At 42.2% G+C, this 23,259-nt stretch overlaps 2 protein-coding genes across 8 annotated transcripts in view; both read right to left on the bottom strand.

Moving 5' to 3' along the window:
• The window catches only part of OSBPL5 (oxysterol binding protein like 5), a 176,814-nt gene extending 175,931 nt beyond the window's left edge, over nt 1–883 (bottom strand). For both annotated transcript variants that reach the window (XM_064657521.1, XM_064657525.1), the window contains exon 1: nt 763–883. In XM_064657521.1, coding sequence (XP_064513591.1) covers nt 763–777 — 15 coding nt within the window. In that variant the 5' untranslated portion in view covers nt 778–883. The remainder of the gene's footprint in view (nt 1–762) is intronic.
• Nucleotides 884–14,099: 13,216 nt separating this feature from the next.
• The window catches only part of PTPRJ (protein tyrosine phosphatase receptor type J), a 74,805-nt gene continuing 65,645 nt past the window's right edge, over nt 14,100–23,259 (bottom strand). For all 6 annotated transcript variants that reach the window (XM_064657513.1, XM_064657510.1, XM_064657507.1 and 3 more), the window contains 9 exons: nt 23,096–23,137; nt 22,075–22,162; nt 20,908–20,998; nt 20,017–20,090; nt 19,732–19,866; nt 19,225–19,344; nt 18,688–18,848; nt 18,107–18,242; nt 14,100–17,401 (listed from right to left, as the gene is read on the bottom strand). In XM_064657513.1, coding sequence (XP_064513583.1) covers nt 17,243–17,401; nt 18,107–18,242; nt 18,688–18,848; nt 19,225–19,344; nt 19,732–19,866; nt 20,017–20,090; nt 20,908–20,998; nt 22,075–22,162; nt 23,096–23,137 — 1,006 coding nt within the window. In that variant the 3' untranslated portion in view covers nt 14,100–17,242. The remainder of the gene's footprint in view (nt 17,402–18,106; nt 18,243–18,687; nt 18,849–19,224; nt 19,345–19,731; nt 19,867–20,016; nt 20,091–20,907; nt 20,999–22,074; nt 22,163–23,095; nt 23,138–23,259) is intronic.

Raw genomic sequence — 23,259 nt, 5'->3', positions numbered from 1 at the left:
TTCTGAAGCAGCAGGTATGATGTACTTTCAGGATTAGCTGCATCTTTGTATATTATAGGACTGCTGCAGTCTAAAAAGCTGCATTCCTTCATTCTGCTCCAGTGCTGCTGGTCAATCATTAATTCCTTAGGTAGCAATAGTTTTGGAGGCTCATCAGAAATGTTCATCTGGAGAGCTGTTTGCAAGTGATGTAGGTGCAATGCAGTATCCTGCCACTTTGAGCTCCACACACTTTGGGGGCTACATTAAAAACATTCCCTTCCTTAGCTCTGCCCTATTTTTGCTCTGTTGCAAGGCACAACTTGCAAAACGATCCATAGCATCAAACTTCACAGAAGTTACCCTTAAAAAAAGAAAGGGCAAGATTAATCAGCAATTTTTAGAACACTTGAGCAAATATTAGCAAGCAGCTCTGGTATTTTGAGTTTCCACTAGCAAAATAATAAAACTGAAGAAAACATTTTAATATCAACATCTTGCAGCTGCATCTTGTTCTCTCATGCCAAAAAGCTGAAATCAATGTGTTGCAGCACAGGAAATAACCAGAGTAGGACACAAATACAGTGTTTCAACTTAGATCATTGCAACAGTTAATCGAGCATTTTGTGACAGCAAGCAATTTACCAAGAACATTTTCACATAATTAAGCAGCAAACGAGACACAGTCCACAGGAGCTGCACATTTAATTGTGTCAGCAATTATATTATAAAGCACTTCCTGCATATACATGTGGGTATATGGACCTATCGTTATATACTTACCGTGCAGCAAGGCATGGGTGTTACGTTGGTCTCAAAACAATTGCTTTACAGCCCCAGGCAGAGCAACCTTCCTCTCACTCTCATCTCGGGCAAGTCAGTGTTTCTGGAAGGTGGCCAGACAAGATCAGATTCATCAGCCAATAAAATTGTCTAAAGCTGCCGTTCCACAGGAGACCGTTCCTCCGGCTGCAGGCTCAGGAGCAGCCAATAAAGGAGAAAATCAGCATCAGAGTGCAGGCGAGCATTTTGTCCCATACCAAGGGTCTGCTCTCCAAAAATCTGGCTTCCCCCTCCCTGTGCTGCTGTATGCAGTCATCCTGCATGAAAAACAATTCGCACTTGGCTCGCCTGGCTAACATGGGTGCACAGCTAATTCTGAACAATGACAAGGGTAAAGAAATGAGTCAAGCAGGTGCCTCATGTGCTGGGAAGCAATACAGCAACATCCAGAGCCATGGATTCACACTGCTAAGGGGGATACCACACCAGACCTAGCTTTTTATGGGGCAGTGGAAATTACTGCTCACAGAATGTAGCATTCACCTGAAGACAGAGGTGTTATCCATGGTGGGCAGTGTGGGGATTGTGAAAACTTTACCCCTATTTTATCTTCCAGAGCTGACCTGCTGCAGTGGCTGCAGGAAGTCATCCTGTCCTCAGCCCCACGTGTTTGTCCTGAACTTCACTGCCATTTGTAGGAGCCCTTGATTTCACCCTGTCAGTCCTACGGCAGCAGCAAAATATCCCAGTCTGCAACAAGACTTCACAGAATTGGCAGTCGGAGCTGGCTGACATCAGGGAACCTCAGGGTTTGCCTTTTCAAGGAAAACCAAAAGAAGTCAGTCTTACTATGTGTTAGCAACCAACAGTAAAGCCTAAAGATGACAAGGCATTTGTTGCAGTTATGCATGTTAGCAGGTCATGAAAGGCCTTTGGAGGTCTTCACCTGTAAATTAACACTCTGAGGAAGACCAGGCCTATGTGTCACCAGTTTGAAAACATGTATTTTGGCAGCAGATAACCCATTTTGCCACAAAATCTAAATAGAGAAATAGCACAGGTGTTCTCTGCACATTGCTTTACTCCCTTACTGTAATTTATCTCCCCTAACTTCTCTGAGGTAACTTCTGGTTTCCACAGAAGTTTTGCACAAAAGGTGCTTCATCTGCAAAGCTGACTTGCCATCCAATCTGAGGCCAGCCAAGGCCAAAGCCCACGTTTCCAGCAACATTTCTTTCAGTCTCCTGACACAAATGAAGAGCAAATCCCATCCAATCTTCACCAGTAACATTACATAACCTCACCTATGTGTATTAGAGGACAAAATTGTCTGTAGTTCAGACAACCCCTTGAAAGGCTAAGACTTTGCAAAAAGCTACACTGCACCTTGAAGTGAGAGGAGATTCTTAATGACAAAGCAAATGGTAAGGAAAAAAAGATCAGAATATGAAGATTAGAAATAAGAAGAGATTAGATATTAGAAGAGGGTCATCAAGACTGTCATTAACAATAACCACTTTTTGCTTTCATGTGCCATTGCCTTTAATCTCCTCGTTCAACATGGATATATTTTCACTTATTTATGTGAGACCTCTGCTCTCTTTTCATGCTGATATTACAGCTCTTTGGAGGACCACAAGCCAGAGATGGTACCCCCAAGAGCTCTGAAAGCTGTGTTACACAGGAGGAGCTAGAAAAGAGGCTCCTCCAGAGCCACAGTAGCTAAAATCAGGCAGCACAGAGGCACAGCCTAACAACTCAGCAGCCTGGACTTTGCACTCTGATCTTGAAAAGCAACATGTGGAAGCACTTATGATCTGGATTTTCCTTTGATGTAAATTAGCATAGACCCATGCTAATTCACATAGGCTTTTCTTCCAGCTGGGGATCTTTTGCTATCTTTGGAAAACGCAGGGTTCCATTTGAAGGAATGGTATTCCCCTTTCATATTCCCCTTTCAATGGCAGTTCTGGGCAGGGAAAAAATGCCAATCTGAGGGAAATTACATGCTGAGGGCTCCCTCAAATAGGGTCTTGTCAAGTTGTAGCTTAGGAAAACAGTGTCTTGGTTGCAGAGGCAGCCAAGCTGAACATATATTTACTAGAAGCAACCGTCTTAAGGAAACTAAGGGAAACATGGCAGCAAGTGAGGAGCCCCCACACCTTTGGGAGTAATGGAGTGCAAAGCCAGCAGCAGGCCAGGGCCCACACCAGGGGCATACAATAGAGGGGGATGCCAAGCAAGTTACCAGAGCAGCCTGCCACCAGGAACTTCTCAATTTTCATACAGCTGAAAACAAAAATCACTCAGATAAGCAGCTCTGCTGGTATCCCATCCCATTGGCAAGCATTGGGTTGATTTAGTCTGCAAGTTGTGCACGTCGTGCTAGAAACCTGGTGAACACCTGCCTTTTCTCCTTCAGTGTGTTTGGAGTGAGGTCAAACTGCACAGAGAGATGCTGGTGCAGGGTTTGGTTTATAAGCTTTAGGCTCAGGATTTAAATGCAGTAACAGAGAGTGTTTTCTAAGCTGCTTTCTACACGTATTTGAGGTGGGTTTGGCTCTAATTAATTTGGAACAGGGCAGGGAGTTCAGATATTTTCCTTTTCTCTCTCTCATATCCCTGTGTCCCACTTTAGTTTTAAAGTGGTAAGGCCCATCTAGATTAAGGCACTCAGAGGGAAAAGAGAGACAAAGAAAAGAAATCTAGCTGAATTAGAGATGGCTGACAGGGCATATCATCATCACAATCCCATGCTCAAAGCTTTTCAGTATCCATAAACAAGAGTGGCCATGCAAATCAGTGAGTCATTCCAACAGCTGAAGGGGTAAAACCCTGCCAGACAAAAAAACCCGGCTCACCAAGGACTTTCCATAGCTTTCTTGTGCTTTGCCTGTCCATAGTCCATTTTTATTCTCTTGAGCACATTTATCCTTAGGATAGCTTTGTGAAGTAGGGTGTTCTGTCTAGGAAAGCTACCTCACCTCCTTACTACTAGGATAGCCCAGCAGCATGCAGGAAGCCTGTGACACTTCAAGCAGCTGAAGCATATCTTTGTAGTTACACAGCTAAGGCTGTTAAAACTGCATTGGGCTTCTCTGTAACACAAGATCAAAAGCTGCTTCCCCCTTCTCCATCTCTTCCAGCACCTGGATATGCAGTTGCATATGTGTGTCCTCAGTGAGGGGGTCTTAACTGTATGTTTTATGGGCTCAGTATTTGCGTGCTTTTTAACATTTATATTTTTAATAAATAGATGACCTCAGTGTTTAAAGAGAACATGTGGATTTTTGGGAGAAAGCTATTTTATATTCAACTCTTCACACTTACTTTGCACACAAATGACAGGGAGATGGTGTGACTTTCCATAGCTTTACCTTTTCTAGCAAGGAATGTTGAAAGTCCATGAATAAGAAAAAATAGTAAAACTATCAGAAGAACTCAGACTGGTTTTTCATCCACCTCAAGTCTAAGCAGTCCCTGCTTGAGGGTTCTGTTCTGTGAACTCCAGAAACATGGAGAAATCCAAGTGCAATAAACACCAAAAAGCAGGCATCAGTCCTAGAGAAGAAATAAAGCAGGCTGCAGAGAGTAACAGATTATTTCCCTGTGTACTGTCTACACTGGTGAGAAGTGAGATACCTTCTCTTGGAGCAGGCAGGTCAGCAAGCACAGCATCCAGTGGTCCTTGCTTTAAGGTAGAAGGCTGCTTTGGAGTGAGCAGAACACAGAAGGAGAGACAAGATCAAAGACCTGGTGTTTCAGTGCTCAGCTCCATATTGCTTCACACAGTCCTTTTCCATATACAGCCTGTGATGAGCAAAAGCTCTGTCAAAGCTGTGGTTTCTGTGTGTCAGAGTACCTGTACCAGCTACCTGTAATAAACATCTTCTGTATATGGTGTCCTGTGACACCGTAATCACCAATAAGCGATTCACAGTGGGGGAAAGAAACAAGTCATATTGTTCAGAACTCACTTTGATTCAGATGAAGCAACTTTGCAAGTCTAATAATGCAGCTTTTGGCCTTTAGTGTTATTTACGGGAAAAGTAAATTTGAACAGACTTGCCAGGTTTGTTTAAAGAAAGGAAGGGACTGGGTTTTTATTTACACCCCCCCCCCCCCCGCTCCTTAAATCAGTTTGACACTGCAGTATAGTCAGTGCCCTCTGATTGGCAGCCTCATTACCATCTGTAACAAATGTAACATCTTATAAATAATTTATGTTGTAACAGCAAAGACAGTTTGGAAGGAAGAAAACATTTAGGGAATCTGGGATCAGAAAAGGCTAGAGTGAGTCAACGTGGGCCTCACTGTTTCCATGGAATTAAGAGCATTACCCTACCCGCCTTAGCTGCAGTCAAATTGCAGCCCAAACGACCAGGAGGGAAATATTGCATTAGATTATCAGAAAGGAAAGCACTAAGCAGGGAGGGAGATCTCCCAGGCAGAGAGCATGTCAGACTGGGACCTAGCAGGAACCAAACTTATTTTCCATCTCAGTTGCTGATTTCTCTCCCACTCTATGCAGACCCCTAACTGTGAGGGGGAGGAAATTTGTATAAATAAATGAAAAATTTTAGCAAACAGCTGTTCTAGCGTAAATACCTTGTCACATCCCATTTTATGCTTGTTGAAAAAAACTTTATTCGTGCTTCCTCTGCTGCACTTGGACTAATTTATCATGCATTATGTATGTTCCTCCGTCTCAGAGTTTAATTATTCATTAATCCCTCCACTCTCACCATCTTTCCCCTTCCACTTGCACAAGGACCAACCAGTATGATTCATCAACTCAAGCCCTCCATCACCATCAGCTCTCAAGGGTGTGAACCTACAACCTGGCCCAGCTCTGGACACTGCTGGCTTCTACCAGAGAAACCCAAATCCTGCATGTTTACTGACTGGTTTGGTTCAGACCTTGGGAAGAGGTAGGAGCACTGTGTCAGAGCCAGTGGCTGATGCACAGAAATGTCATCTCCCCTCTGGGCTCCCTAACAACCCTCCTGCCCCTTGAGCAGGTGCTGTGGGCTGAGGGGAGCCCAGTGTACCCCCCAAAATTCTGGTGTGGTCACCAAGGCGTGCACTAGAAATCCTGATGTGAGGTTTGAAAATAGACTCGCCTCAGCCCCCCCCCCCCCCAGTGGTAGAGAACCCCAAGGAGCTGTCTCAGCATCCCCTCCCACCTGCCCAGGGTGATGCCAGTCTCAGAGAGCCCTGAGGAAACCCTCGCCTGGGATGGGACTTGCTGTTTCTCTCAGCACCATTTTCACTTTGATTCTGTTTGGAAGAAAATGTCTGAAGAAGGCAGACCTACCTGCAGGGTGCCACAAGGGCTGGGTACCTGGTTACACAGGGGCCGTGCCAGTCCTGTCCCCAGCAATGCAGGAAGTGGAGTACACTGGATGTGGTGGCCAGGTCAGATGAGGAGCCTGGGCCCAATGGTGGAGGGGGTGCAAGGAGAAGATCCATGCCAGGTGCTGGGAGCAGTGGGGAGGTCGCTGTGAGGAGAGGACCCAAGGGCTACCCTGTGATGGACCCAGACCATTCCCTATCGATCCCACCACAGGGCACTGCCCAGCCTGTCACAGAAGCTGGTGCTGCCTCTGGGAAAGGGCAAGGGAAGGCACAATACACACCAGCAGTGAGGAGCGAGGGACACTGTGAAGAACAGCCCTGCTGGCAGCCAGGGGGCCAGGAGAGGAGAGGCAGTGTGAGGAACATGCATAACCCCATGGAATAAGGTATTACATACAGAACAGTATACAGTACAGTATACATACAGTAGCTTTTTCTGAGAGCCAGGATCTTAAAAGCTGTTTTCAACTGCCAGTGCCAATGGGAATCTTGGTTTAACTCATGTGTGTTCTCTACAGGATCATGCACAGGAGCTATGAAGCCATGTACACTTGATGCCAGCCCTGGTCCTTCCAAGTCAGTTCCCCAGCAGGCAAGTCCAGCCAAACTAGGGAAAAGTATGAAATTATTACTGCTTTTTGCAATTCAAGTACCAGATACCCAAGCAGCAACAGATAGATTTGTGTTAAAAAAACTCCAAAGCACCTTTCTCCTCTTTTTAGTGACAGTGATGTCCTGCAATGTAGAAGTGGTATAAATCTGTTGTCACCACTGCTGTCCTTGCCCAGCGCCCTCAGTTGCATTGCATTGCAACTTCAGTTAGCACAGAATGCCTCAGTCAGCATCACCGGCAAATGCATCAAGTGTAATGTGCTTTTTTTAACTTTTAAGGCTTCCCCTCCAGCTTGTATAACATTACTCAGCTGATCTCTTCATTTCCTACATGCAAAAATCGAGCTCTTTGTTCTCAAACCACACAGCTTTCATCTGCTGCCAAGGGGAATCCATCTGGGTGCCATGACTTCCTCCTTTTGAAATGAGTCCTCCCCACACCCGTTAGCAAACAGGAGGCCTGTGGCCACATTCAGGATGCCTGCCTGGTTTTGGTTTACCAGAGCAGCAGCACAGATTAGAGAGAGCAGGCACACTCGGGCTGCTCACAGACCTTTCCTTGCAATTAAAAGTCAGCTTCTAGGGCAAGGGTATTTGCCCAGGTGTAGCAAGACCCTAATTACCACTGTGTTTTCCATTTGCTTTCTGCCTTTGCTGTGAAGTTACTTAGGAGAAGTTGGCATTTCATTTAAATGAAAGAGTTATTTTGGGCTCTTCCATCCATTACAGCCCTATTGAATCTCTTATTTCCTGTGCTATGGCTCTGCTTGGCACAAAGGGCCCTGGGCTGCCTCTGAGGACTGGCCCCAACAGGGAAATAGAGCCTTTGCAAGGCTGGCAAGGCACCACTCCACTGCAAATTTTTGGGCTGGTCCCTCAGCTGCTTTTGCATAGCAAGAACCAGACTAAAAAAAGCCAGACGTTCTAGGACAAGTGATGTACCCCAAACATTTCTTCCCCCACCCACAGTCTTCAGCACCAGCAAGTCCCCCTTGCCTGGCCACCCTCACACCTGGTGCCTGTGGCTCTGTGCAGCTGCAACCCTCACCTTCTGTTTCAGTTTCATTGTTGAGGTTATTTCTTGCTGTAATTACTCAATTCATTCCCCCATATGTGAATACTAAGCCATCCTGAGACTGTCACTTCAAAGGACTTTTGTCAGATTTGTCACTAATAATTAAACCATCTCCACCCAAGCAGACTGCGCTTTTGATCAAGGATATGCAGTTTGCTCCTGACTGTGGGCCAAGGAAAGCCATAATTTGATCACAGCGCTGGCAGATGCCCTAGTGAGCAGGGAAAGCTCACTTTGTTATGCTTAGCAGCTCCTGCCTTTCAATCATGGGAAATCATAATTTGACTATTAGCATGTATGAATTTTCCTTACACATCAGCAAAGTTAAAAGGCCACTGCCAGCTTGGAGCATGATGCCTTCTCTACGGAGGCTGAGGAGAGGCTCCACACTAATCTCTCCCTGCTCTTTGCCTGGTGGTTTCTGGTACAGTTACACGTTATTGAGATGTTATATTTTTTTGCAATGCAATTATTGAACTATGCAGAAAATATTTTTTTTTCCTTTCTTTGTTGCGTGAAAGAAGAAGCACCACAGCTTCACTTCTGCAAATATTTGCAGTGTACATCTGCAACTTAACACAGGTTTTACCCACCACAGCCCCTCGGCACAGCAAGAGTGCCTTCTGCTCCCCCCAGCCTTGGGAAAGCAATTCACCCCCACAACGCAGCTGCTAGCAAAGACGTCATTCATTTTGCCAATCCTTTTCATGGCATTTCATAGATGATTGTTTGTCTTTGTTAATGATACCAACATTGAATCGCCCACAAAGCCCTCTGATTTTATTCCTACTCCACCCATTTTTCTGAGAGAAACTACTTCTGAGCAGTTTGCAAAACTGCTTTCAAATGTCTCCTGAAAATTTAATATTTAAGTAGTCCAAAAAATGGTAGACAATCACAAATGCTGCTTATTAGGGTGACCATGGTCATCACTCTGCTGCCTTGTGCCTCGTGCACCTGCTGGTTGAGTTCATCTCCTGCTTCTGGCCACAGCACTGATTGCAAACTCTAATCAAGAGATGGTCCTTCCCTCCTCAGCAACTCTGTCCTCAGCCCAGGAAGCAGTCACCTGAGTCCACCAAAGCCATCCTGATTTTTCTAAAATAAACTGAAGAGCAAAGTCCTTGAAAGTCAAAATGTTCTCTGAGTGAAAGCCCAATCCCAGGAAAAGTAGCAGCGTTGTGTTCTGTCCGAGTGCAGAGAGAGCAGTCTCTGCAGACTGTGGTGCTTCTAGTTGTGTTTTCACATAGATTCTGGCTCTACCTTGTAAAAGCACTTACAACATATTGATCACTTCATGTAATAAATTGCAACTACAATACCGTTTCATCTGGAACCAATTGACCATAGTTCGTACTTCCACTAACTTCTAATATCATTTAAAGCAAGTGACTTTGAGAGAGCTGTAAGGCTCTGGTTTGGTAATAACATTTTGCCTTCCTAGGACTGACTTGTAAAACTTCATTGCAGTAGAATAATGTTGCAAGAGGGGGGAAAAAATAATTAAAAAAAAATTAAAAAAAGATATGTAACTTCCACTGAAATAGAAAGTGGATACCCAAATACATGTGATGGATGGATGGATCAGTGCAATGCTCTTCAGGAAAGAGCATCTACTTTCCACAGCTCCTTAGAATAAGGCCCTAACTCACATCTATTAATCAGGTAGGAGAATACCACGGAAAAAATGCATGTCTTGAAATAGGTCAACACATATAATACCAAAATCTACATATAGTAGAGCTATTTGGGTTAGGCTAATATGTCTTCAGTTCTACATAACTCAGACTATCATCTACAGAAAGTTTAAAGGGATATTACTGATTGACATCAATACATCTATTCAGATTCTGTATTCTCTGTGCCACCCTTTTCTAACTTTGTGCTTAATACTGCTCAAAAACCCCTTTGGTTTGCAAAGGCCCTGTGCAAGCTGTTCGGTTTGGGTATGCCTACATTCCCTCTTTTGTCTGACTTGCAAGAATAGGTGAGCAGAGATAAGGTCATGTTCCACATGTGACAGGGATCAGTGCTTTCTTTGGATTTCTCAGTATTTCAGTCCCCTGGACTACAGAACACATTTCAGGAAACAAAAATAGAATATACTTGTAAATCCTGATCGAAACAGCCTGGTTCATCTTTACTTTAAATTGCTTTAAAAAATGTCCAAATGGGAGAAAATTCCCAAGAAAGATTTTTTTTTTCATGTGAAACTGTTCAAACCTCTGTTTAGTGGCATTTCTTAAAGGAAGCACTTCCTAAACCCCTAAAAAACTAATTTTTAAAATACCCACTTTCTAAACCCCTAAAAAACTCATTTTCAAAATATCAAGCAGCAACAGCAAGTGTCTTAACAGAAATAACATGACTGGTACTAATGTGTTGCCAACGAGCTTGACACATGGAAATATTCATTGCAGCAAACACTATAAAATCTATTTGCTGGCATCTCAGTCACATTATAGAGATCATCACACAGAGAAAAATCCAATTCAATAGCTTTAGACCTGGCTTATAACTAAATTACAATGATTTTAAAGGTTTGACTGATCCTTATTGTTCAGAAATTTTTCTCAGTATTTTCGTAACTGGCTTCCAGAGCTCAGTTTTCCTTCAGCTCACGTCAATCTGGCCTGTCACCATCAGCACTGGGAGCATCACTCAGACCAGGAGGCAGCAGCTGAGAGCTGTTCAGCCCAGCCAAACCCTTCTCAGAGCTGATCGTCCACAGGATGGGTGCTGATACACAAGCATGGGAAGTTCTGATGAGAAGTGTTATTTCTAGTTTTGATTTACTCCTTGCTCAAAGGCTGAAGGGTTTATAAGCAGCAGGGCAGTTGCAGACACATTTTTCGGTAGATTTAGAGCTCTCACACCCCCATCTCTGCTACTGCCTTCTTGTAAAAAATGCATCTATCACTAGAGCTTTGCATTGAAATCTTGCTGTATTTCAAGTGGGAGATGGAAGAAACCAAAGTAACTCAGCAGATGTTGCCAGATGCTTTAAAAGCTGCATTTAAAACGTCCCTAAGGACCTGTGCAGAAAAAGGCAGGGAAAAATCACAGTGTTACACACACACACACATAAACAGATCCATTGACTTAAACAGACTTTTAACTGTTACTCATATTGAGCAGTACGAGCGAGCACATCACTGTCTGCTGTCTTTATTGATGTATCTGCACTGTGTTCAGCAATCCCATAAATCCATTATTGCTGGGAACAGCTGTGGAGCAGACCAATAGGCTGGGAAACGAGCACACAGCTGGGAAAGCTGCACAACTAGTGCCAGGCTGGCCCCAGTCAGAGCCCTTACACCTTGGACTACATGCACCATCAGAAAACGCCTAGGTATCAACAGACTGAAGTGTAAGAGCACTTCCCAAGGAAGCAAAGGATTATTTGGTGTTACCAGCTATTGCTGAGCTTAAGACTTTCTGAGAAAAAGTCATCTGATCAGGTGTACAACACTCTACATATCCCTGTGGAGGAGGCAGCCATCCATCCAAAGGCACAGTGGCCTGGACTTGATGACTGACGTGGGCAAGGGCTGGAGGGAGCATTAGGCAGGACTGGAGGAGACAGGCTTTGCACCTACAGTGTAGGGAGAAGGAAGGGGAAAGAGCACATGGGGTGGAGGGAGATGATCAAAACCTGGGAAGGAAGTGAGAAAGGAGCAGCCTGGCAGGGAAAGCTTTCCCTGGAAAGAACAGTGGTATCATGTGCCATCTGGAGGCTTAAAACAGAAATGAACAGGATGTATTTTCTTTCTGGAGTGACAGCAATCACCTTTTAGGCAGATATATACCCTAATCAGAGCTGACATTAGATCAGTCTTTATCACAAAGTCTGTTTTCCTTCTGATGGAATATTCCCAACTCTAAAAACACCACATCAAAAAACTGCCAGATAAAAAAATTAAAACAAGTCCAGAAATCTCTTCAAGAGGATATATGTCTTCCTGTCCATCCTGCCCTGTAGTGAAACAAGGGCAGAGATATGGCAGTGTCTGAAGAGAGCTCTGACCCCAGTACACTGAGCACACAGCTCTTGTGTCTCTAGCAAACTTCTTGTCGGCACCATTAACGTCCATGAGACATTAGCATTACACTCGGAACATTGTTCCAAGGAATCTGTTTCTTTCATGCTTACTTGGAAAGCTGGAGGTAAAATGCAAATTAAAATAACTCACTTGAGATCAAACTAGACTATCTTTTCTCAGCAAGAGGGGATAATTTGCTAGCTTTTCTTCTTGCTGTCAGGAAATTATGTCTATTAATATATAATGAAATAACCCCAGGGAAAGCAGCTTGAATTAATAAATGGGGCTCTGCTAAGTACCAGGGACAAAGAAGAACAGGCCTGGATCACTAATCTTTTTCTTCAGATCTAAGAAACAGTCTGAGAAGGGCTCTCAGCTTCTCCCTCATGTGAGATGTTCTAACAGCTCCTTCCCTTCAGCCAGCAATGCAGGCAGGAAGCAGCTCCTCCTGGTACTTCAAACTCAGGATTTCTGCTTCATTTGCCTCCTCCTCCCTCGCAGGCAGGAGGCTGGCATGGGTAAAGGGTTTGCCAAGTCCAAGGGCAGAGAGAATGGAACAAAGTACAAGATTGGAGGGAGGCACTGTTTGGTACCAACTCCTTAAACACTTCTGCAAAGTGCTGAAATGGAACGGTTTGCAGCCAGAGGTTTCAACACCCCGAGGTCTTATGTGAAGAGTTGAAAGGAACTCTCTGCAGCAGTGCCACAGTAATTGAAAAAAGGAAGTACAGTAACTTCTCTGGTGGGAATGGGAAGTGGGAAAACACTGTACCTGCCTACCTCAGAAGCAAGTTAACTACTGATCTTCACTTGCCCCTCATTCTGGCCCTAGACCAAAGTGATTGCATCTGCATTTTTTAATTAGTTTTTACTCAGAACAACCAGGAGCTGTTAAGACCTAGGCTTTTTCTTTTTGCTTCAGAAAAGCACAGTGTGCAAAGTTTTCAGGTGTCCTTCCCTTCCAAGCTCCCATTTCTGACCCTCTTCCACAAAAACATCCACATCTGTTCATCTCCAGACTCCATTTGCTGCCTGATAATTCCCCCAGCCAGGAAAGGCATGCAAGGGCATCATCAACATATCCCATTTATCAAGTGAAGAACAGGATAGAAACATTATGTCCTCTCCTCTCTGACCTCTACCTCTTTAAACTCAAAGGCATTAGAACTAATGCATGACAAGACCAAGTACAGAATGTGATTTTCAGATATATGGGTTCAGCTCTACCCACCCAAACAGAGTAACACTCCGAATGACAACCGGACAGTTTGCTTTACTGAAGTTCTAATATCTCAAACCCATGTAATTTTGGGAGAGGGGGGGAAGTGAGGAATTTCACTTCCCAGAAGTCTCCCTGAGGCTGATTACCTCTGGCAGTGGTGGTCACCTGCTGCAGGTCCTACACGTTCATTGTCACAGCTTCTCTTCTGCCGCATGAGTCTCACTGAGAGCACTCAGACAACATCATGTGGCTGGCACATGCCCCCACTAAATGATGATGAGACAATCACACTGCTCTTCCTATCTCCCCACCCAGTCACTTCAGAAAACACAGAAGTTACCATGGAGGATCACAAGATTTTACAGTTAAGTGTCAGCACCCCATGATGAACTAGAGAGCTGCTGAACGCCAGTATCACCCTCCAGGCATGTGATCCTCCTTGGGAGTGATTCAGATGGCAGCCAGGAATGGAACCTAAAAATTTTAGGAGAAAAGGACTTACGTGAGATAATGTTATATGCATCTACAGACAGCTAATCTGTAATCAAGCAGCCAGCTGTAACATTAATAAAACATATTTTGCATCCCCTTCTATCACCTCCCAACAAAAGAACATCTTAAAGGGATTGAAAAATCCTCCTTCTTGTTCCTCTGAATGTAAATGAGTCCTAGAAACACTGATCCTCCCTCAAGGTTATTTCAGTGAATGTAAATCTTTTGATGGACCTTGGATGATGGTCCTGTTCCTTTACCTGGTATCAAGCTCTTCATTTTGAGAATCCACCAAGTGGCAGGACACAGTAACATCAGACCCAGATCCTGCCAGGCAAATCTGAATGACAGATTACAGCCTTGCAGGGAGCTCCAGTGACTGTAATATAAAAATTACTCAAAGGTCACCCCAGAGAATGGGTGCCCACCTTCCTTATCTATTATAAAGCCCTTCTAAATGAAACTTTAGGAAATTAATTTTATTTGAAAGGAACTAAAAAGAAAACCCCAATAAAGGAAAAATAAGACAAAGTGCTCTAGGATGATGCTTTTTAATTGTTATTTTATATCTTTAGAAACAAATCAAACCATTAAAAACATTATAATGTGCAGAAATTTCCTGTACAACAAATATGAAAACAACAAAATTTGTACATCATTTCATGATATTCAACAGTCACTTATTTGAAACACATCAACTTTTCCCTTCTTAAGCAGGCCCCAAATGGGAAAAAAATAGAACAGAAATGCAGGAGATGTAATTGTCACACAGTGGAGCTTTCAGTGGACAGCTTTAGATAAGCAACAGCAACAGAAGACATTGACCAAAGAGACAGATCTCAGCAATTATAACACAAAGAACATCAGAGGGCAGGGAGAAAATAATTTCAGGAATTCAAGTCATCTTGACCAAGACAGATCCACAAGGTAGTGGAGCATTGCCTGTGCTCCTTCTCTTCCTGCAGAGATGTCCTATAAGGCAGATCCTACTTATTCACATCGACATTACACCCAACTTTATCGTTACAACATTTTAAGCCTTACCAACTTTTTCCACCTATCAACATGGGATCAACAGGTCATTTACCTCAAACTTCAGTCTCTTCTCACAATGAGTCAGTTTGGGGAAAACACACGCATACAGTTTTATTTAAAATGGATACTCATTAGATGATGCCACAAGTGAGAATCTGATGTCTGCTTCCAACACCAAAATAATGGGACAGATCCAACTGTTTTCTGTAAGAGGATCTGGGCAGTGGTCAAGCAAAACCAGTTACTGTTCTAGCTAGTTTTCTGATGTTCTGCTGCAATATTATGAAATCAACATCATCTAGCATGGAAGACTCATCTCCCTCTCCTCTGTGCTATACAAAACAAGGGCCTTCAGGAGCAAGACAGCATTCGCCACCCTAAGGCAGCAAGTTCTTGGGAGACCTGAAATAATGAATACTGGCTCTGTGCTCTGCACAGATGTGCTGTAACTAAAAGAGTAAGAGACTTAAAAAAAAAAAAAAAAACACATGACTGTAAGGGGCAGACTTTCCTCCCTCCCAGTTCCTTTGGAATGGTTCTGTTTGGTCCAAGTGGTTTATCTTTGTTTGTCAACTGACAGCAGCTTAGGAAGAATATGGGCCCACTTTGTGGACAGCCAGTTTGGATGGAGCTGGCAGGATCATTAACCTCATGGTAGTTTTTTTGTTTTGTTGGCTTTTTTTTTTTTAAAGTATTTCAGAGAAAGAGAGAAAAAAAATATATTCAAGTGGCTGCTAAAAAAAAATATATATATATAACAAATTTAACCAAAATAAACAAAACTCCAAAAACCACCAACCAAAACCTGAACTGCACTGTGGCCTGTTCTCCAGTTTTGCTCACACAGCACAGCACAGTTTCACACCAGGTTGTAAAGAATTCCTCAGGATATTCGTAAAGTTACAGTTGTGCACCAGGAATTCCTACATTTTCCTTCAGCCGACATTGGATCCTGTGAGGTTGTCAGGTTCCACTGTAAAGCCACATACACTCTTAGCATCTGCAGCTTTTTCTGACAAGTCTACTAAAACAAAGTAAAAAACCCCCAAAACAACAAAAAAGCAGCAGAATTCCAGGGACTCTGGTTATCAAACCTTCATAAGATTTTTCACCACTTTATAGCTATTCTATAGCATTATTCATGAACTTCATATTCATCTGCAATGCAACCAGTGCAATGATCCAAAGACCAAAAAACACACCCTCCCCCCACCCCAAGCTACTTAAGTCCTTCATTGGTAATGCCTTCCTAAGTCTAACAGTTATGTACCAGCAAAATAAATCCAATCTGATCCTCGACTTGTGAAATCAACAACTGGAGGATTTCTGCTTGCTTGTTCTGTTTCTAAAAGGACCAGCTAAAACAACAGCAGCAGTACATTGCAAGTAATTATAAAACAATTACACTGGATCAATGAGATGCAGGCAGGTAAGACATGTCTCAGTTTTGAATGGCTAAAACAACCGAGAAATTTGTCTTTACAGCAGAATTTTGTACAATGTGTTTTGGTAGAAACAGTAAAGCCAGTCAATCATTTGGGAGTGCTTGAACACTTGGAACCTTAGTTTCAACATTTTCACAGATTTATATATTTGAGGAAAAACAACAACAATGATAAAAAGACACCAACCTGAGAAAAACTCTATTAGAATAGAGTGAGCATTATTCAGTAAATCATATATTGCACCTTTAAATAAATCATTATAAATTGTATAAAAACAGAAATATCAGCCAGGAACAGGGAGGAGCTATTCTGTCCTTCATACACACCCACACACACCCCCTTGCACACACATTCACAGATTCACTTTCTCTGGTTTTTTTCTACAGTTAAAGCTCGGAGTGACAGACCACACTCCTTTTCCTCTGGCAGAGGCACCAAAACATTAAGGCAGGGGATATTTGTGGTGAAATGCAAAAACAAAGCTCACCTCCAAACTTCTGGAGAGTCCTGCCAACAGTGCAACTACAGTTAAGTTTGACATAAGCCTTATTTAAAAATCTGTGTTCTCATTAAGAGTTTCATACAAAAATAGAATCTCTGCTGTTTTCTTTTTTTTCTAGAGTAGCAACTAGAAAAGGCACAATTTCCAAGTATAAATGTCCATTTGAAGGAGCCGTTTGTACTCCTTTTTTAAATAAAAAGGAACACAGAAAAAATAGATCACAGAGGCACATACCTATTAACTAAGTAACCAGATACAGTAGATAAAATATGTTCCTGAAACTTATAATTAAATATATTAAAACAGCTCACAAGCCTGGTGTCTGTAAATGAAATCATACAAAATTGTAATAAAAAGCTTGTGTTATTATTTTAATATTTAAATTCTAGTTCACTGTTCATACTGCAAATGCTATTTCACCTATCAGTACTGTTAAATTCCTAAGAAAAAAAAGCAAGATTCCTCTGTTAACCTCAAATAGTTTTGCTTGTGTTGTGTTGGTTTTTTCTTCTTAACATCAACCTGTAGCTCCTGCCAGCATTGTGTTTTCCCTCCTGTAGATCACTTCTTTGAATGCAGACAGAACTGCAGAAGCCAGACACGAGACACTGCACACAATCCCAGAAAACATGAGTAGAACACCTCCCTTTCCTATGGGCAGGTACCATCTCCTGGAGAAGCTGCATTCCTGCTGGACTATGCGTGGTAGCCATTGGCCTTCCCAAAGCCTGGTCCAGGTGTGAAATTTTCATAGATTGCCATTGCTGTCATGTTTTGGTAAATAAGATCAGTTTTCTTCTCCCTCTGGGATCTAATAATATCCATAACACACTGGTTTAGGAAGACGTACTGGTCCTGACAGGAGAAAAAGAGAAGGTAATGCATTTCTAGAAAACATCTGATTTTCAAATTAATTCTGCTTCTGAATGTAGGTTTTGGCACTGCACTGAATGTTATCACAGAGTATGTTTTAGAACTTGTGTGTGTAGTTCATAGAAAATAGAGCTGGAAGGGACGTCATGATGTCATCTGACCAACACCCCCATATAAAACTAGGATCAAGTTTACTGTCAGGCCTAATGCCCTCCTAAAAGACTTTCACAATGGAGATTTTACAGCCTTTTTCAAATCAGCTTGAGTTAATCCACACACCTTTTTGGATCAAAGAGATAATTTCAGCAGGAACACTTGTATTCCTGCAGAACACAAAAGAAGAGATGCACATCGAGACCACCTGACTCAAGATAATTCTGGCTCACAGCTAAAGGATAAAACCCACATGGGTAAGACAAGCTGCACAAAAGTCTGCTTTCGGATTTGGCTCTTTCCAGCTGCAAATGCCAGTCCTACAAAGTACTCTTGCTTGGATGTACGGTGGCCCCTGGCTGCAACTACTTCTGTGAGAAGAGATGGAGCAGGAAGGAGGGAAGTTAAATAAAGAACAATTTTAACTCCTTAATATCTTATTTTCCTGTAGTTCTGAGCTACATCCCGAGTCCATGCTTCCTGAATTATTATGCACACTCGAAAAATGTGCTGCTGGGTCCAAGAGAGCCTCACCTCAGTTTGCACCATTAAAGGCCGGTGCATGCGGAGGTCGTACACCACTCCGTACACATCCACAGTGTTCTCCATCTCCATCTGCTGAATCAGGCGGTCAATGGCGATGAACGTCCCCGTCCTCCCGACACCAGCACTGCAACGACACGGGGAGGCCATTTACTGCTTTCTACCAACCACCTGCTCCCTGCTGGTCTGATGAAAAGCCAGTGAAACCGGTACGATGCCTCCTATTATTTCACTGGTACAGGTAATAAAAGCCTTGGCAGCCCAGAGGGGTGGCTCTTACCACCACCAAGAGGAAGGAGGGATATGCTTCTGGGTTTCTCAGCCTTGCACTAGCACAAGATTATATTGAAAAGCACCTGAAAGGACAACTTTTTCAGCTAAGTTTTCCACTTACCTTGCTACGTACATAGCATTGCTAGTTTCTGAAGCACAAGGCAAAGGTTTTAATTCCGCCCATGTCTTTAGGCAAAGAAACTTATTTTGTTTTTAATCCCATTGGAAAAAAAAAAAAAAATCGATCATAAAAAACCCACAAGATAAAAGCATGTCTAACAGAAACACGTTTTTCCTACCTGCAGTGCACCAGAGTAGGAGAGTCAACTGGATTTTGACTGTTGTACTGATGAACGAGGTGTCTAAAGTCGATGAGAAGGTCTGTTGTCTCTGGCACTCCGTGATCCGGCCAGGAGGTGAAATGGAACTGCCGCACCGTGTGGCTCTCTGGTGTGTTGGACTACAGGAATATACATTAAAAAACAAACCAAACCAAACCAACAACAAACTCACAAGACAATGAAAACTGGCTTCAGAGGAGCAACAGTAGGGGCTTCCTGCCATATACACTGGGCCAAGGGCAGCTTCAATAAAGATGCCTGTTACAAAATGTGCAGGGATTTGGATCAATGATATTCCAGTTTCCCTCTTCCTTGCACTACAGTAGGGAATACTTTGAAATAATTTTCTTTTCCTTTAACTTTACTCTGAGCTCGTATCTGCTGCATTGTATTTGCTGATGTGGCTAATTGTTCAGTCCAGCAGATATTACAAGTATCTGCATACGCACAAGGTTATTTTATATACTAACAACTAAAAACCAAGGCAGTACTTACCTTTTCTACAGTGAAGTCCCTTATTGTCCATTCTGGAAGGACGATTTCTGAGACCATTGTCACCATAATGTCACCGTAGGTCTTGGACTGCTTGTCTGGCCAGTACTGCTCACATTTTGTCTAAGAACAGAGTTACAAAGTTAGACACATTACACACAGCAACGAAGCAACTGACTCTTAAATACCACACCACCTGAAGCAGGGCTAGAAAGCATGTCACCCTTCTCAAGGGCTATTCCAGGGCAAAAGAAGCTCTGCCAAAATCATTCTTTAGAGAGAAGAACCCACCCTTAAAGATAGCAATTCCACAACTCTCCTGAGGCAATCTATTCCAATAGTCAGCAAATATGAAAATGGGAAAAAGCTTAAAAGAAAAGTTGTGCCTATTTAGAAGATAATCCTCCACCAAGAGGATGGTTGTTAAAAGAAAGCAGTCTCCAAACTGCTACAAAATTAGAAGGGATCCAGCTGCCTTCAAGAGACAGTTCAGTTTTGATAAAAACATACCCGAGCTTGTTCCATACATTTTGTCAACATAACAATAGAGTAGATATTCTTTTCCCAAATCATTTGCCAGAAGTCATCTATAGTATTGGGTAATGGACCCTGTGCAGCAATAAATGCCTTCTTTGAGTTATAGCCCTAAGAAGAAAAAAACAAAATCAATATATATACACACACAAATGGGCATCAGTGAGACATAAAAACTGATTTTAAACATCATTAAGAGCTGCTAAGTCTACATCAGAAAAACACACATTATATTTCATTTCAGCTAACAAAGCAACTTACAGGTATATAGTTTGCATTAATATAATCACCAGTTCCAGAGCTTTCATTTGAAAGTTTAACACGAGAAATATCATCTGCAGACAGAAAAAATGAGAAGACAATTATGAATTTTAGAACTGGAACCTTTCACAAAAATACTGTTTATCTAATGCATGGTTTCTAAATAAGAGGTTTTTTGGAACAATGTGCGTTTTAAGAATAAGAATAGAACTTCAGGAATCATAACTAGTAGTATTTATATAATGAAAGCCTTCAGAAAAATGAGTGGCCAGGATAAACACTCAGAACAACACTGTTTATTTTATTTTTAAAGATGGTATGGTTTTGCCTATTTATATATTTCTAACCCAACAAAAAATTTACTACAGTTTTAATTACTGGATTAAAAAAAAGTAATTTGTCTCCTGCTGCCATTGCAGCTGATGTTTTTCCTCCAAAGCATCCATAAGTACCCATCACTGTTCACCTTTCAATTCCTTCTTACACTCTGCTACCTTGGGATGCCCACAGGTAGCTTGGCAGTGCTTAAGACTCTCCGTTCATCTGCAAAGCTGGTCTTATATTTCTTATAGCTCTGCATATACATCTGTCTGTGGTCAACTGTTATCCTTTTGTGTTTTCAACCCGGACTGCAAGTTTCTCACAAATGGAAAGTGAAAGTTATTTAATTAAGGGAAAGTTCTTTAAAGGAGTTTTCTTAAGAAACATCCTTGAGGGAAAGCTCTTCCAGGTTTGCTTATACAGTGATTTTGGGAAAGCAGCAGCTCAAATTCAATGCTTTGGAAACTGACAACACTTGAAACCTCTGGGTAGAGCCAGATTAGCCAAATCCAAGGTTTTCACTTAAACATTCGACCAGTAGAAGACGCAAAACCAAAGAGAGTAACTCACATGGTAAGACATTGTTGTATCTATTTTTTCCCCTGTTCTCAGGTAGTTCAGCAGCAAATTTGGGCTGATGAACACCAGCAGACTTGAGTTCCTACAGTAAAAGAAGGATTCATGAGCACCCGGTCTGGGTTTCAGAATCACACAAACATATGACAAACAGATAAAAATACCCCAAACCCTCATGGTCTGTGCTGTAAAAGCAGGCATGTTAAACTGGGATAAATGACAATAAAAATCATCTTATTACAGGGTGGGAGGGTGACAGTGGCAAACTGATGGAGAAGGGATTAATACAGAATGTAGGAACTGTAGTGTGTTTAAAAACCAGAGATGGGCTTTAAAAGCCTGTTGTGCTAAAACACAACACTGATATCAATGGCACATTAGTTCTGGCCCCAAGGCACTGAATTACTTTGCATAAGCTTTACAGACATTACAGGGAGAAAGGGAGCACACACATAATGAACACACTGAAGGAAGGCAAGGTGGAGCACCAGCCTGTTAAGTACAATCCCAGAAAGAATTTGAAGAATAAAGTCAATTAAAAACTTCAAGGAGATGAGAAAAAAAACCTAATTCTTTAACAGCAGACATGACAACACAGAATCCTTCCTGACACTTCCTTCCTGTCCTTTGTACCTTGGAACAATTGAGCTTTAGCACATTTCACAGAAAAATATTTACGGTCAGTAAGCAAATCATAATTGCTTTTTCTCAGACTGCTCCTCTGAGCTATTCACAGGTGTGGTTTGCAAATCACACCTACACACTGAAGAAGTCAGTGAAATTAGCAAGAGACCTGTCTTGCTGTGTATTAAAAAACCCTCCAAGATGAGAAAAAAGAAGTGTAAAAGTTAAATAGCATCCCCCAGGCTAACTCTGCAGTGTTGACTAGGGCAAGGACTCAGGACATCCTGTCTCTGGTGACAGCTCTGACCAGCAGGCCATGCTGTAAGCTCACAAGTAGTGGTAGTAATTCAGGACATGCACTTCAACTAAATTTAGAGCTGCATAGGAGAAGGGAAGGCTATACATACGGCTTAACAGTCTCTATAATAAAGGATCCTTCTCTTTCCCTTCAGTAAGCCTTGTGTATGCTCCAGAGGAAAGCTGATTTGACTTGCCAAAAATATTTGTCATGAAGCTCTCTCCACTGAGGACACATACCTCATACTCTTCTGCAAAACCACAGTTGGAGTCAGCTTGCTGCTTCTTAAAGTAGGACTCAAAGTTCTCCACTTTAATCATTTTTGATCTAAAATGAGAAAAGCCATCTATTAGCAACTGGTATTAGGTCAAGAAACCATGGATTAATTCAGTCAATGTGTTAGAAAGTGTTCTTTACTTACTTCTTGACCCTTCAGGGGAGAGAAGGGGGAAGAAAAAAAGGCTGATTAGACACATGCAGTTGTATTTTTCACTATGTGAATCTAAGAATGAAAGCATGACTGTTAGTTGCAGCCACAAAACTGTGCATTTACAGGGGACAGGGTATCAAGCATAGCACATAACTGCTCTGTTAAACCAAGGAGAGAATAGTACATCCTTCAGGAGAGGAACACTGCAGAAGGTGTCAGTCAGCCACTTACTCCCATTGGATGGGCCCTATTCTCTGGTGTATTTTATGTCAACTATCAAAGTCTACACAGGTGGGATTTCATGGGATGCTCTGGCCATGCCTTTCCATCAGCACAAAAATGGGGGCAAGAACCAACAATGTTGTTCAACTGCACTGCCTGTGACTTCCAATTTATTATGGTTACTACCCCATGGCCAGCTTTTACAATCACAACATTATCTGAATTAAGGGCTCAGCACACAGTAGTCACAAACAATAGAAAAAATTCAGGTTACAGTGCTCATTTTGCCTACATGCACTTTATCAACAATTTGGTTTGTTCCCTCAATGTGCACAAAACATCAAACATCCTGTTTTTCAAAACCATGTGGAGAATTTGTGTGTCTAATAGTGATTCATGAAGTGAACACAAATCTCTGCAGTGGCTCTAGAAGTCCTGATCAATATGATTATTTTTAGTCTGGAGGCTGAGGTCTTTAAATTCCATGAGGAATTAATACTTCAAAATTCTATATAAAACTGCACAGAAAACAAGTATCTGGGTTCAGAGTAATTATTGCAAATATCACTTGATCTCAAAAAACAACATGTGAAAGGATATGGACTTACTTAATTGGAGAAAAGGACACTTCAGTATTTCTTTTATCTTTCCTGTAAGGTGAAAGAAAACAACACGTAGGTTCACAGTAGAATTTAATGGAATGCATATGAGATTTCTGATGACAGCTATCTCCTGTGCCTGCTGAGAACAATTTCTTTTAAAGCACCTCATT

The sequence above is a fragment of the Pseudopipra pipra genome, chromosome 6 (genome assembly GCF_036250125.1).
Source record: "Pseudopipra pipra isolate bDixPip1 chromosome 6, bDixPip1.hap1, whole genome shotgun sequence".
Taxonomy (NCBI): domain Eukaryota; kingdom Metazoa; phylum Chordata; class Aves; order Passeriformes; family Pipridae; genus Pseudopipra; species Pseudopipra pipra.
Note: the sequence above shows the minus strand (reverse complement) of the source record. Positions and strands in the feature narration are given on the sequence as shown.